General features: G+C 44.8%; 1 protein-coding gene across 2 annotated transcripts in view; it reads left to right on the top strand.

The window, feature by feature from the left end:
- The first annotated feature begins 302 nt into the window (after nt 1–302).
- Nucleotides 303–16,457, top strand: part of NHS (NHS actin remodeling regulator) — a 333,885-nt gene continuing 317,730 nt past the window's right edge. For both annotated transcript variants that reach the window (XM_069463683.1, XM_069463682.1), the window contains exon 1: nt 303–861. In XM_069463683.1, the coding sequence (XP_069319784.1) occupies nt 303–861 (559 nt within the window). The remainder of the gene's footprint in view (nt 862–16,457) is intronic.

Raw genomic sequence — 16,457 nt, 5'->3', positions numbered from 1 at the left:
GTCGACCCCGGTTGGAAGCAAGTGAGGGCAGCCCAGGCGCACCCGGGATTTCTGTGCCCGGTGCTTGTCATCCTCTCCAGGGAACGGTGCACCCGGAGGAGAACCAGCTGGACTGATTTGCTAGGGAGAGGGCGGGGAAGAGGAGGAGGCCAGGTGAGCAGAAGAGCCCCCTGCGTATCCGGACTGCCCGATCGCGCCTTTGCCCGACTCCTGCTTCCTCTCTGCTCAGGTGGGCGCGCCCGGTCTCTGGTTCACAAGGGGCGCTCAGAGGAGACCAGAAAGTCGAGGCACGGCTGCGCGGGATGCCTTTCGCCAAGCGGATCGTGGAGCCGCAGTGGCTGTGCCGGCAGCGGCGCCCGGCGCCCGGCCCAGCCGTGGACGAGAGCGGAGGCAGCGCTGAGCCACCTCCGCCCCTGCAGCCACCCGGCCGGCGGGACGAGGCCGAGGTGCCGGGACCAGAGGAGCCAGCTCACGCGCCCCCCGCACCTCCCGGGCTGCCACCGCTGCCGCTGCCACCGCTGCCCGCGCCAGCCGACCAGGATCAGCCGCCGCACGGAGAGGCGCCAGCGGCCGGCGAGGAGAGCGCGGCAGGGGTCCCGGAGGCGGCGCCCGCCACTACCGAGGCGTCCTCGGCAGCGGCCGCGGCCGTGCTGCTCATGCTGGACCTGTGCGCGGTCAGCAACGCCGCGCTGGCCCGCGTCCTCCGGCAGCTCTCGGACGTGGCCCGGCACGCGTGCAGCCTCTTCCAGGAGCTTGAGAGCGACATCCAGCTCACCCACCGCCGCGTCTGGGCGCTGCAGGGCAAGCTCGGCGGCGTGCAGCGCGTCCTCGGCACGCTGGACCCCAAGCAGGAGGCAGTGCGTGAGTACTCGCGCCGTCGGTTCGCCGAGCGCTTGGCTCCTGCGCCGCACCCTCGCGCCCTCCCCGGTCGCTGCAATCCCAGCCCCGCGGCGCCGCGCCCGATGCGGCTTGCACCTTACTTTGCCTTCCCACCCCTCCCGCGCCCTGGGACCCACCCTAATCCTCCCGGGGCTGAGTGGCTGGGCTAGACCCCGATTCAGTGATGCAGACATGGAGGGTGGAAAGTTAAAAGGGCGGCCTCTGAACTCGCAGACAGCGTGAGCTGAGAAGGGAGCAGAAAGGGAGCGTTTATGGAAGCACAGGAGGCAGAGAGGGTCTGTCCTTCACCTCCCGGGCTCACCAGGTCCTTCGAGTGGGGGGCGTTCCAACTCCTGCGGTTTCCAGCAGCCCAGTTCTGAGCCCTGTATGTAGCTCATTCTATGCGTGCTCAGGTGTGGGGGTTCGAGGGGTACCGGGTGTCCTTTTAGGGCTGCTGCAGCAGCACGGCGGTTTTGTCACTCTCACTGTGACCTCAGTGGCTGCTCCGAGCCCCGAACTTGTGCCTTGGGCTGGTGTGCGACGTAGAGTGGCGCCGCTCGCCTGCTGGAGTGAACTCTGTAGCGCTCCGCTGAAAACCCTTGTGGCCTAGAGGGGCCGCGGGGAGGGGCGGGCATGGCTGGGGAGGGGGGAGTGTCTGGGGCCCAGGGGAGATCGAGGAGACCCCTGGGCATCTTTTCTTCCCTGAACAACCCAGGGTTCCTACTAAATGGCTCTATGCCATCTGCCCTCTGAGGTTCCCGCAAGCTGTTCTCCCCCCGCCGGGGTGCATTGTCGCCCAAATCTACCGGTGTGTGGACTTAAGTATGAACTAGTCCAGCCAGGCAGGCTGCAGGGAGAGGACCAGGAAGGAGGTCTGGAAGATCCTTGGGCATCTTTGCTGCCCACTGACTTCACTCTTGTGACACCCCAGGGCTCCCAATAGTCATTCTGTGTCATCTGCCCTCCAAGGGGCACGCAGGGCGGTCCCCTGGTGCACGGTCGCCCCAATCTGGCGACGGTGGAATCGTTTAGAAACGACCTGGGAGGTAGACAGGGGCGCTGGGCTGGCGCGCGGGTCCTTTGGTGCCTAGTCCGGCTGCGACGCCCGCGGCGAAGGTGATGTCAGCGGCTTTGACTTACGTAAGAAGCTTCCTCGGTTGCTGCAGCAGCTGCGCCGGTGCGCAGTGGCCTGGGAGCGCGCGGGGCGGAGGCGCTTTCTCGGCATCCTTCCCTGGGGATTTCCGGGCACCTCTGCCGCACTACCCAGCCCAGCCTCCTCGCGGTCCCTGCCTGCCCGCGTGTGCTCCCCCTCTCCGCACCCCTCCCCCGAAAAACCCTTTGAACCCCGCCCCGGGAATTCGCTGCTTTTCTGCAATAACAATAATAATAAGCGTAATGAATAAATGATGTGCGCGATCGGTTTTCGCAGCTATAAAAGACCCGGAGTTGGGTTAATGACTGGTTATTTAAAAGGGCAATTCCGAGGATGAGTTCTGGAAAGAATTAGGATTGCCTTAGGCCAAGTCGTATTTTACTTTTGGGACTTGAAATGAGCGCTTTAATCCTGCCTCCTTTTTACCCCAAACCACACAGCAGGGACAGGCCCTTCACTTTCAACAGGGCTGATATCAGGGGAGTGCGGTTGGGGGGAGTGGTGATTTCACTTCAAAAGAACTGGAGGGAAGTTTTGCAGACTGTTGAGTGGTGCATACATTTCCCGTGTGTCTGTATGTGTGTGTGTGTGTGTGTGTGAGAGAGAGAGAGAGAGAGAGAGAAACACACACACACACACCCCTCTCCTTAAGTTAGATTTCGCACTAGTGAAACTCGGTGCTGAAGCATAGAGTATCCTTTCCTCTTCTTTATTTAGAGGCAGTGGTGGACAGTTATGTATCCGGAATTTATCACAGTCTTTCAAGTCCTTTTTACTGTTTGGAGTACAAACTAACAGTTAATGGAGATAAGAGAGGATCTTGAGTGTACGCATATAGTTGATGAATATATACTCTATACATATTTATAGTGAATAAATAAAGATGGGGCTAATATAATAACCAGGGATGGACTTAAAACCTAGTATTTTAAATTTTTTAAAAAATGCTATTAATATTTCCACACTATGTTCAGATCTTTCTTCTCTTGCTCATTTAAGTTTAGGATGGCATTGTTCTTGTTTGATATCATAAAAGGCATTACCTTTAGGAGAAAAAGCATAATATTATGTGTCTTAGTGTGGGTTTCCTAACATGCAGAGCCTGAGACAAGGATTTTGATGCCAGTAGTTTATTTGGGAGGGGATCCCTGGAAACTCAGGGAGGGAGTGGGGAAGCGAGGCAGGGAAGGGAGAAAAGCTGATACACCCTGTAAGCTGGTTAGCACTGTGGGAAACTGGAGTTCAATCCAGCTGGCCACCCTCTGAGCACACACCTCAAATGTATTCCACTTAGGAGTAAGGAAGCTGGAGTATTTATGCACCAAATTCTACCCCTTGCTGGTGGAAGGTAGCACCTGGATAATAAACTCTCTGGCTTCTGGGGCTTGCCCCACATGTGGTCCCACCATGCTCCCAGGGTCAGATAGAGAGATGCAGAAGTCTGTAGTGTGCACTGGAGGGAATGTCTGCAGGGGTCCTCTAGGGAGGGCAGAGGGGCTATGGGTGGGGCACCAGTGGCATCAGCTACATTATGCATCTCCATTTAGTACTGCTCAGCCCTAGGGGAGTTTCAAAGGTAGAGGAAGCCTAAAAGTCAACCTTGTTCTTTTTTTTCCCTCTTTGACAGTACCTGGGTGCTTCCACACCCCCTGTATGTCCTCCCCACCCAGATCACCATTCCCCACACAGTCTCCTTGCTATTTCATCCTCCAACAGCTGCTTCCTATTGCCCTGAGACATGATTTGACATACACTTTTGCAAAGTCACTCTGGAGGCAAGTGGGGGGGGGGTCAAGGGGGGCTGGTAGACCAGTTAGACAGTGTGACTGGGGATGGTGGCTAGAACTAGGGAGGTAGCTATGGAGACAGTGAGAAGTAGTCAGATTCTGAATTCATTTGGAGATAGAATTGACAGGGCTTACTAATTGCATTGGGTATAGGGCATGAAAAAAATAATTAAGGTTGACTCCTAGTTTTTGGGCTTAAATAACTTGTAGAAGGTGGTACTATTTACAGAAATGGGGAAGGCTAGTGAGAGAGTGGATATTTTATTGTGGAGGGAATGGAATCAATAATTTTCTATTTGAGCCATGTTGAGTTTGAGATACCTGATGTCTTTTTATACACTTCAGTGTGTGAGTTGAGAGCTCAGGAGATAAGTCCAGGCTGGAGATGTAAATGTGAGACCTAAGGCTCACATTTACAAGGCTTGAAGCTAGGAACAGTGAAGGGAGTAAAGAGAAGGGGCTGGACATAGCCTAGGGCAGTCCAACTTGGAAAAAGGCTTCCCAGGGAAGGAGAAAGGACAGCTGAAAAGCTGGAAGGAAATTCAGGAGAGTGTGGTATGATGGAAGCCAGGAGAAGGGGTTTCAAGAATGGGGGAGAAGTCAACTTGGTCAAATGCTTCTGAGAGTAAGATGAGCGCTGAGAAGAGACCATTGAGTTTGGTCACCTGTAATTAATTAGCGGCTTTGAGCGGCGCAGGAGTGGAGTGGAGATGAATGCCAAATCAGAGGGGCTGCGGAAAGAACAGGAGGGGTGGAAAAGGAAATAGCAACTACAGAGAAGTCTTGTCAGGAGTTTTGCTCTGCAGGAGAGTGGAGAGATGGAGCAGTGGCTCGGGGGAATGCAGTATTGTCAAGGGAGATGTTCTCAGAAGGTATTGATATTTTAGGCATGTTTGGATTCCAGGGAGAGGGAGCAATTGATGATTCTGGGCAAGAGAACTGGGTATTTGTGGAAGTCCTTGAGAAGGAAGTCTGAGAGGGGATGAGCTGAGAGCACCATTTCATCCCTGGGACCTTGAGGGAAGTCAGAGGATGCGGGCAGAGAGGCAGGTGGGCTGTTGGAGGTAGGATGGGGTGTTCGTCTGTAATTACAGCGATTTTCTCTGTGAAGCATGTGGTGAGGTCATCGACTGAGAGAATGCTGGCAATGTGAGGAGAGAAGGGAAGGTATTAGTAAGTTGTCTCAGGGAGGGCACGTGAATGCAGTAAGGAAGTAGAGTGGGATTATCTGGCTGTGTTGAGAGCCTTCTGAAATTTATGGTCATAAACTTGAAGTGAGTCCAGCTTTTCAGTTACTAAAACCTGAGACTTAAGAATTACTTCATGGGCCTCAATGCCAAGATATTCATCCTTAGACATTGTAATATTGTTGGCATTTTTGGATGCTGTCAATTATATTTAGTTACTGAAATTTTAAGTAAATTTTATATTAAAGTTTAACATTCCTACAGAAAAGCACACAGGTCATAAGTGTTCAGCTTGGCTAATTTTCACAAAGGGAGCAACTCATGTCAATGCCACCCAGATCAGGAAATAAAATTACTGTACCTGAAATACCCTCCCTTCAAGCCCCCTTCTAGTCACTATCCCCCTCCCCAAAGGTAACCACTCTCCTGAATTTTACCCCCATCAATTAGATGTTCCTGTTTTTGAACTTTATATAAATGGAGTCATGTATATACTTTTTATTTAGTGTCTAGTATTGTTCATTCAACATTATGTTTGTAAGATACTTCCATGTTGTTGCATATACAGTAGATTGTTCATTCTCATTGCTGAATTAAATTTCATCATGTATCTATACCACAATTTGTTGATCCATTCTCCTGATAATGGACATTTGGGTTGTTTCTATTCTAGGGCTATTGCCATGAACATTTTTTCCATATGACTTTTGATGAGCTTATGTATACATAGCTGTTTGGTATATATCTAAAAGTGGAATTGCCAGATCAACAGGGATGAATATGTTTGGCTTTAGTAGATTCTGCCTAACAGTTGTACAAACTGGTTATACCAGTTTATACTCCAGAAGTATATGAAAGTTCCAGTTGCTCCATATCCCCACCAACACTGATATTGTTTTTAATTGTAGCTACTCTGTTGGATGTGTAATGAAATCTCATGGTGATTTTATTTTCCAATCCTCTGATGGCTTATGAGATTGAACACCTTTTTATGTATTTTTTTTAACCATTTGGATATTCTCTTTTGTGGATTCTCTGTTAAGACGTTTGCTAATTTTTCAATAAGGTACTTTGTACCTTTTCTTATTGTTGTGTAGGAATTCTTTATATATTGTGGAGATGAGTCATTTGTTAGCTAAAGGTATTACGAATACCTTCTCTCACTGTGTGGTTTGCTTTTTCATGCTCTTAGTATTATCTTTTGAGGGCAGAAGTTCTAATTTTTATGTAATCCAGTTGATCAATCCTTTTCTTTATAGTTAGTATTTTTTTTCTGTGTGTTTTCTCTTGTATTTGTTCTTAAATTCTTTATCAGCCTCAAAGTCATGAAGATATCTCCAAGTTTTTTGTTTTGCCTTTCTCATTTAGATCTATGATCATATGGAATTGATATTTGCAATGGTGTGAGGTAGGGGTCAAGATTAAATTTTTCCATATGGATATGCAGTTGGTCCATTGCTACTTATTGAAAAGACCATCATTTCCCCATTGTACTGCACTGACACTTTTATCATTTGTCAAGTAGATTGATTTTATATTTTAGCCAATATTTATTGAGTGCTGCTATTTGTCAGGCCTTGTGCTAAGAGCTTTTTATGAGTTACCTTATTTATTCTTCATAATAACTCCATGAGAGAAGTACTATTATTTTATTACCCATTTTACTGAGGATTAGCAATTTGTTCCAGGTAGCAACAGCTAGCAACAGTGGTGGTGCCAACAATTAGGATCCAGGTCTGAGTCCACAAGCTATATTTCCAGCCATTAGCGTTTTCTGCCATGTGTTGCCACATAATTCCAGGAGAATTATTATATTCAAATCAAGGCCCTTCATGATATGCTCCTGTCCACTTGGCAAGCTTCATCTTTTGCTCTACCACCCATTGCCCCTCCCAGCCTTCTCCACCTTTCACCCAAGTCTGGTTCTATGCACCAGTCATACTGAGATACTTGGTGTTCCCTAACTTTCTAGGCTTTTGCGTTCTTTATGCCTATGCATATACATACTACTCTTTCCTTCTGGAACATTTTCACTGGATAATTTCTCTTCATTTTTTGGTACTCAGCTGACACATCATCTTCTCTGTGAAATGGAACCTGATTTCTTGTCCACAACCTCCCCCATCTACAACTTTTCTAGAACTTTGTGCTCACCTTTATGTTAGCTTTTATTCTTCTATACAGCAGACACTGTTGACATCCTGCCTATATTCCTTTAGCTGTCACCTCTCATGCCGAAGGCTGCTTACTGCAAACTCCTGTGACTCTGCCTGAGGCTTTTGTTTTTGACTGACTAATGGACCAAGCTTGGCCTTGCACATAGGGAGCCAGAGGTGCCAGCAAGTTAATGGCCCTGAAGTAGTACTCAGCCAGTAATGGACAGGGAATTGGTGGATGAATACTCCAGTTTCATTACTCCTTGGATGGGAGAACTCTGTTGCCTGATCTATACCATTTCTCAGGATTCTCTAGTAGAATTGAGCTCTGGTTGCCCACAGTGATGGCTTATTTGATAATGCACCCTGTCTTTGCTGCCTTCCTTTCTCCATTCCACTTCCTCACTCACCTATCAGCATTTCTTGGAGTCATCTCCCACATCAGTTCAAACTTGTACTTGCAATCATAGGGTCGACTTCTGGGGGAACCCAAACCAAGACAATCTGTTTAATCTTTAAACTGAGGGCAAAGACCTAGGGCTAGGGTGACATTACCAAAGACTTATGGTAGAGGTGACATTTCTCATTCTTTTTCCTTAAACTATTTACCCCAGGATTATTATATTAGCCACATCCCTGGCCCCTGCCAGAATGTTCTGCGGTAGGTCTGCAAATAACTGTTACTATCCTTTAGCAGATTCACAGTTTGGATCTCTATATTGGCATGGAAGGGGCTCTTCAGCAGTGAGAAGGGGCACAGAAGGAACTCACATCTACAATGATGAAGACACAGTCCCTTAATTTCTCGATATACTATTGGCCAGCCTTTGGGAGTGCTGTTTATTGCCCTGTGGGCTGGGTCAGTGACGGCCTCAGGGATTCCAGACTCCCCATCTGAGAATCACAATTTCAGCCAGAGCAGACACAGAGACTGCTAACCCCTGAAGGGAACTAGGAAGTAACACACTGGGTGAATTGATCATTTTGGGTTGGTGTGGCAACACTAATCATGGGCTCATTCTGGTTTTGAAAGGATGATCCTGCTTTTTGTCCCCATTCTGTTCATTCTATCATTTGTAAAAAACCCTCTGCAATCTTGTTAATGTGTTTTCTTGGATGTTTCAGTAACTGTGGTTAAGTTCCTTTTCTTCCTGGCCCTGCTCAGCGAGTTTCTGTGTGGCATTATGAGATCCTAACAGCTCCATTGAAAGCTGCTTTTAAACCCATCACAGAACAACTGAGAAGAAAGCAATCTTTCAGAGGTTAATAATTCATAGTTGTAATTTCCTCATAACCAGTAACAGCAACACATTTCTTTCTAGACTTTTCTTGATGTACTGCATGGAGCTTTTAAATCAAAACTACTGAACTGCTTTACCTAGGCAATCCTTGAGATTCTATTGGACTGATATTGCTGAGATGGTAACAATAAATATTTTTTTCTTCCTAGGTGTGGAGGCCTTTTCTACACAATGCCATCAGGAAAGTGCACAGTCCATTTAAGCTCTCAGAAATGTCTTCTGTCTCAGAGCTTCTAGTCTACCTTTAATGGGCATTACGTTTGAATGGCAATGACATATAAAATATTTCCTATTGTCCCTTCTTAGCCCAAGAGTCTTGAGGATTCACTGACTTCATATGACACTTTGAAATTTTAGGGTCAAGGACAGTTTTAAACATAGTTGGAATTTTATTTTGATAGTTCAGTTTAATTTCTTTTTACTCTATTGAAAATTGTGGGACAGAAGATTTTGTGAGTCATTCTATTAAAAAAATCATAGGACAAGAATGCCAGGAACAAACTACAAATCACAAAAATTCCTGAAAGTTCTTTTTGTATCGGGAATCCTTCATGAATCACATTGTGGATTCAATAGAAATAAAAACAATGAAGTAGGAATGGTTTCTGAATGTAAAGATTTCATTCTAGGGTTGAAATTTGTTGAAATAAGGTTTTGGAAAGCCCTCCCACTGGATTGTAATCTCAGGGGGCAGGAATCCTGTCTAGTTCATCTTTGTGAATAACTAAGACAGGCACGGTCAATTTGTGGTTCTGACATTAATGCCCATCTCTCAATCCATTAATGAGCACGAGAAGGTATGGCTGTACTGAAATAGTGATCTGAAGACATGGGCATCCACATGCTAAAAATTACTTAATTATTAGGTGCCTAAGTCCTTCAAAGTGAAATTATCAAGAATAAAGTTAATTTAACAAGAGTCATAGACTCTTGGGATCTTAGAGTTGGGAAAGACTTTAGTACCCATCCAATCCAACTTTTCACCCAGAGTGGGAAGCTTTTTTAAGATGTCCCAAATCACAGCCTATCTGGTTTCCATGCCCTCTGAGATTCCTGGGAGTGGGAAGTGGCCATCCTTGCCCCCGTTTTATTGCTGAATAGCACTCATTCTTGAGAAGTCCTTATCTACATTGAGAGTGAATCTGTCTTTTTGTAATGCCAGCCTTTTAGTCCTAGTTCTAGTGTCTGGACCCATATGGAATTTGCCTGTAACCTCTTTTATAGAACATCTTTTAAGTATCTGGAGGTTACTGTTATGGTCTCTTCTAAGCTTTCTTCATCCCAGGTAAAACAACTTCACTTCATTCAATGCCAAGTTTCCAGTCCCCTCCCATTCTGGTTGCCCTCTGCCACAGGTGCAGAATGTGAATGGACTCATTCCTTGCTTTATATGTATGTCCCACTGGGACTAAAGTGGTCCTTGTTGTTTTAACCATTGTGTGACACACTGTTGGTGCATTTTTGCCCTTATGGTCCAACAAAATCCCTTCTTTTATAGTGGCAGTTTGTAACATGAGGTTTTCTCTATTCTATGTGTGCGGTTGGTATTTTGAACTTAAATTTCACAAGACTCTCCTATTGTCTCTGTTAATTGAATCTTGCTTGCTTTGCTCTTTCATTTCCAATCAGTGGTGATGATTTAAAATCTTGATTCAATGTGTCAGCTACTGCCCACAGCATTTTGCTCACTGCAGGCACCATAAACATGATTCTATGCCATTACCCACATCTTTGATAAAATTATTGTTCAGATGGATTCAAGGCCAGAGCCCATTGGCAGGCAGTACTCACAACATCCCTTCAAGTTGATGTCTATTAATCAACATTCCTTGGGTACCATTGTTGTAGCAGCCATTAATGCACCCCCCACCTTCCCATTCAAACCACATTTCTCCACCTTGCCCACAAGATCTATCATCATGAGCGACTGTCAAATGGTTTGCTGAAATCAAGATACCATATGCCTGTAGCATTCCTTTGATCTCTCAGTCTAATAACACAACTCAAAAGGGAAATGAGGTTAATCTGGCTCAAACTGGACCCACTTCCAGCAATCAGAGGGACCATTTTAATTTTCTCATATGTAATGGGTAAAGAGTTTATTTTGGAGCATCTGCTTTGGTGTGTTGGCCATAGAATGACCACAATGTTGGACTGCCAGGGGACTCTCTGGGTTCTAGCATACATTTCTCTGACTCTAGAATGTCTGGCTTGTAAAAGGCAGAGAGAATCATAGTGCTCGTACCTTCCTTTCTTTTAGGGTACCTGGAGAGGATCATCTTATGGCATTGTTCTCTGTTCCTTAAGGAAAGGTTTGAAATTCATGACCTTTGGAGTTTGCTTAAGCTCAGTTTGAGTAAGATTGGCAAGTGTCTGGTTTATCTAATTGTTGAGAAGCAAGAGTGTATGTGGTTAAGAGTGTGAACTCTGAAGCTGGACTGTGTGAATTTAAATCCCAGCTCCACTCCTTCAAAGCTGTATGACTTTGGACAATTTATTCAATTTTTTTCTTGATTTATTACAGAATGGAGATAAAAGCAGTACCGATTGCATCAAGTTGTTGACAAAACTAAAAGAGTTGAGATACACAGGCACTGAGAACTGTGCCTGGCACATGATGCACCCCAGATAATTATTGGCTATTCTTGGCTGTTTTATTGATACTATAATTGGATCAGACAGAATAGGAGGTATGTGTTAATTTTTTCCAAATAGGTGAAAACCTCTGCCTAAGTTTGTGAAATGCTGGATCAGGGGGAAGGAGACAGCTGACCAAGCAATGCTATGTCTCTCTGCATGGTCAAAGATGCCTATTAAGGTTCTTTTTTCCTTGTGGCCTCTGTTTGTTATGCAGAAAGGTATAGAAAGAAAAAAATTGACTAATAATCTTATCATCCAGATTCATTCATTTATTATATGCCAGGCACTATTCTAGGCACTGGAGTTCCATCAGTGAATAAAAAGTTACAAAGAGCTTACATTCCAATGGAGAGAGATCAACCCGAAACAGCAAACATAATACATTTGAAGAAATGACAAAGCATGTTAGGAGATGGTTAAGTGCTGTGGGCAAAAAGAAACTAGAGCAAGCTGAGGGCAATCCAGAGGGTTGCCATTTTAAATGGGGTGATCAGGTGGGCCTCATTGAGGAAGCAGCATTTGAGGAAAGATTAGAAAGAGGTAAGGGAGTTAATTACGTAGATTGATGAAGGAAGAGTGTTCCAGCAGAGGGAACCAGAGCTAATGCAAGGCCCCTGTGGTGAGAGCATGCCTGGAGTGATCCAGTGGTGGCAAGAAGGCCCGTGTGCTTGATGTGGAGTTAGCAAGGAGGAGAGTGGGAGGAGAGGGGGCAGCAATGAGGGATGGAAGGGGGGCGGATCACAGAGGGTCTAGTAGGCCATTGTGAGGACTTTGCCTTTGCTCCGAGTGGAGTGGACAGTCATTGGAGGCTTTTCAGCCTAGGAGTAACATGATTGACTTAGAATTGAAAAGGATCACTTTGGCTGTTATATTAAGAAGATACTAGGGGAGAGGCAGGAGGGGTAGAAACTGGGAGACCAAGTAGGGGGCTGTTGTAGTAATTCTGATGAGAGATGGTGGTGGTTTGGTGAAAGTACTGAGAAGTAGTTGGATCCAATTTAGAGCTGTTGACATTTTTTGTTTCTGATTTAGGACCAGGCAACTCAACCTATACAGAAGGGCACAAAATTGAAAAGGGAAGGGAAACCTTCTTCCTCTCTCATCCTGCCAGACTTGCCTCAAAAGAACTCATGTTATAGTATCTTGTGCTCCTTCTAGGAGGAGCAAAAACAAATCTTGTGTATATGTCTACCACATTTTGTAAAGCCATTGAATGTTGAGGAAGTAGACACTTTTCCCAGAGTCTTGTTGATGAATCTTATAATCTGTCTTGGAAAAATTTAAAAAGTGTTCTAATTAACACCCTTTTTAAAAATCAAGGTATAATTTATAAGCAGTGAAATGTACAGATCTGAAGTATATAGTTGGGTAAGTTTTAACAGTTGTATCTATCTGTGTAACCCATACCCCTATTAAGGTAGAGAACATTACCATCACTCCAGATAGGTAATACTCTTTTCAGATGGGAAAGCAGTATTTGAACTCTGATGGCCCAGCACCAGCCCCTACTGAGGCTGTCGTATGAATATGGGCACAGAAGAAAATGATTCTATAGGGAGGTTCTGGGCTCTCAAGTAGGATTAGACTAAGAACTAGTGATTCCATGTATAATATTTCCAAGGCAATTTGGAACAGTGGCATTTCCTCACCTTTGGTCTGATGGTGTTGGGCTGTTTATGACATCTTGGTGCTGAATTTTAGGGAGAATCAGGTTTTAGACAAGGATAATCTGGCTTCAGAGGCCCCAGGAGTAACATAGAAGTGGGAGCTTTTCTAAGATAAAGCTAAAAATAATTTAAAAAGACATGGGGGAAAAAGGGCTTGATATTGTCAGGGAAATTTCTAAGTAGCAGGGAATACTGATGTGCAACTGTGTTTGTGTTTTCAACTCCTGCAGATGCTTGAAGCCTGGGTGGAGGATGAAGAAAGTTGTTTAGAATTTGATTTCTGATTATCCTATCTAAGTACATTTAGACTTGGGAATAAGAAGCCCTATTCTAGAGTTCAGTTACTCTCGATTTTTAATCCTAGACATCTAAGGGAGGGAAGAGCTAGTAGCTGTGAGGACGGATAACAGCCCGTGAGACATAATGTTCATTAGAATATAATATCAATATTTATGTTTCTCCCCAGCCTGCATCTGGGCTCGTTCCTGGAGCCTGTATTTATATTTTAATAACACGAGGAAAGCTGTATTTTCCTTTTAAATTTCGCATCAGAATTCTGCCACTTCAGCCAACCCCCTCCCCAGCTCTGAAGTGATTCATTTGCAAGATGGTGCATGTTTATCTAGAATCAGTTTGAGTCTAGAGATTAACTGCTAGGCGGGGAGAAGTGCAGCAGGAATAAATACCATAGAAATCCTTTTCCACATGAGAAGCCATAGGGTCTTCTGCTTCACGAACAGGAGAGACTAGGCTTCAAAGTTGCGGCAATGTGGGGGGAAGTGGGTAAACCAAGAGGAGACATTAGGAAGAGTGCCCTGGAAGATTTTCAAAGAGTATCATTTGAGTTAAATGCCTTTGGTATGAGAGAAGAGATGTTGGAACCCTGCTCAGGTATCAGATGTCACCCAGTACGCATCTGGCAAAGTTTTAGCCTTTGCTAATTAAAACTAATCCAATTGCGTGAAGAAAAATATATTGCGTAAGGTAGCCTCTTGTGTGGCTTTATTTTAACCCTTTGCCCCATATCCAAAGACTAGCGAATCTCAGGCTGGTTATAGCATGGAAGGTGATAATGAGAACGGGGTTCACTTAGAAATAGATTCCAGTGCAGACAATGAGTGGGGCAGGCTATTAAAAGCATTGGCTTGTAAATGTAAATTTGAAGCCCTTTTGGGTTTTCTTGATTGATTTGTCAATTCAAAGATTTTAGTGGCTGTGGAGTGGGGAGGAACATTAAAACAACCAACCAAACAAAAAGAGTGACACCCCCATTTACCTCTCAACTGGTGCTTTGTTTCCTTTCCAAGTTGCTTTGTGTGCTTTTGTGTGGCCTGGTCAGCCTGCTTGGATCAAGCCTTGCAATGATGAAGCTCAGGTTCAAGGTTTGCTCCCTGAGAGATTGAGATTTTGTCATGATCACATGCTTGTGTTCCTAACCTGCATAACCTTTCTATTATAGGAAAGAATGCATGTCTGCCCTTGATTCTCGCAGTTCTACCACTTGCCAGCTGTGTGACCTTGGACAAATTCTTAGTCTCTGTGCCTCAATTTCCTTACCTGTGAAATGGGGACATTGTTGTTGTGAAGGTTAAGTGAATTAATCCATGGACAATGCCAGCGGTGTGTGGCAAATACACAGTGTGGGCTAATATGTATATGCCATTGATGGTACCACTTTTATTGTTGTTTTATCAGTATTATTATCAGGGGGCTTGGATGAAGAAAGTAGGAGTAAAAATGCATAAAACCCAGCCACCGTGGCTCCTCAGCCAGTGTAAATATTCTGGTCAGCTGGATGCATGGTAAAAATTGGGACAGAGGAATGCCATCCAGTTTGCTGGCTTGGCAGTTCTAACTCATGTCGCAGAGCACTGCAAGAACAATTTAGCATCTGGCTGCCATTATGCCCTCATTCTCCGGGGTGTGGACTTCTGCTGATGGATGGGGGAGGCCTGGGTGTGGATGTGTGCCATCATGGAAGGGGTGAAGAGTGCAGACGTCCTTGCCCTCACTTTCTGGAACTGTCTGTATCTTTTCCCATAATGACATATCTTCTGCTTTTTGTAGCCAGTCAGACATCAGGCGTGGGACAGCTAGCAGAGAGGGGAGATTATAGGTCTGGGATGACAGAGAATACCTAGGTGTTCACTGACTCCTTCTCTTTCTCTCCTGGGCACATGGCTAGACTACATTTCCCAGCCTCCCTTGCAGTTAGGTGCAACCATGTGACAGAGTTTCATCCAATGGAACGTGGAAGGAATAATTGCTCCAGCTCTAGGCAGTCTGTATAAAAGCACCTAAACAACTCCCTGCAGTTCACGTCTTGTCCATTCTGCTGGCTGCATGCAGAGGGTTCAGCAGACAACTCTGAGGCCCTAAGAGATGGTGGTGCCATCAGATGGAAGGAGCCTGGGTTCCTGCATCATCACATGAAAGACTGCCTACCAACACCTGATTGGATTTCATGTGAGGGAGAAGTAAACATTTATTGTGTGATTAAGGGGATGTTTGTCACAGCAGTTAGCTGACCCTAACACAGAGGTACAGTGCAGGGAACAAAAGGGATTGGTTTTCCTGAAAATGCACAGATGACAAAGTTACTCAAAAGTGTTTTGTGTTCTTTCCCTGAATAGAAGAGGCACTAAACTATAGGATTTTTCTTTCTATGAGAGACATAAAGCATTGCTATGTGTGACCAGAAGCTGTATGACAGCTTTCTTTGAGGAAGCAGATAGAAATAAAAGCCTATTAACAGAGTTCCAATTTCTAGAGAAATTTTGCTACCAAAAGAATTCTCTCTCTCTCTCTCTCTCTCTCTCAATCCCTTCCTCCGTATATAAATGATATACATATATTTGTGATACTTTAAAAACCTAATTATAACACAAATACAGAAATGTGCACAAATGAGTATACAGCCTCAGTGAATTTTTACAAACTGACCACACTTTTGAAACTTGTACCTGGAACAAGAAACAGAACATTTGAAGCCCTCTAGATATCCTGCCAACACTCCCTTCCAGTCAGACCTCCCCAGGGGGGACATTATCCTGACCTAACAGCATAGATGACTTTGGCCTGTTTTGGAATTATACAGGATCTGCTTTTTTATAACTCTAATTTTTTGTTCAAAATTATATTCTATGATCCATTCATGTTGTTGTATGCAGTTGTAGTTCATTCATTTTCATTGCTGTATAGTACTCCTCTGTGTGAGTATACCATGGTTTATTTGTTCATGCTACTATGGATAGCATTTTGATAATTTCCAGTTTGGACTATTTTGAATAATGCTGCCATGAACATTCTATAATAGTTCTGTCTATTGGTGAATATATCTACACATTTCTGTTGGGTTAAACATTTTTTGACTTGTAGTTTTACAAAACTTTCTCTCTCAATAAGACACTTCAAGGCTGTAACAGGGACTGTTCTTATTTCTTGCTATCCCTTGACTTTCTGATTTAGACCAAGCAAAAGCCTTGACCTGTTTCTCTATAATGTTTAAGATTATCACTGATCTTTAATGTGGCAAAGTTTTGGTGTCTAAAATGGAGAAAGCCTGATCTGCTTAAAAGAACCGCCCTCCCCTTTTAAATTGAAGCATAGTTATTAGGCCTTTTGATTCCCAGACAGGGGCTCTTCACAAGGCCATGTTTCAAATCACTTGCAAACTCCATGCAATTG

The sequence above is a fragment of the Eulemur rufifrons genome, chromosome 30 (genome assembly GCF_041146395.1).
Source record: "Eulemur rufifrons isolate Redbay chromosome 30, OSU_ERuf_1, whole genome shotgun sequence".
Taxonomy (NCBI): Eukaryota; Metazoa; Chordata; class Mammalia; order Primates; family Lemuridae; genus Eulemur; species Eulemur rufifrons.
Note: the sequence above shows the minus strand (reverse complement) of the source record. Positions and strands in the feature narration are given on the sequence as shown.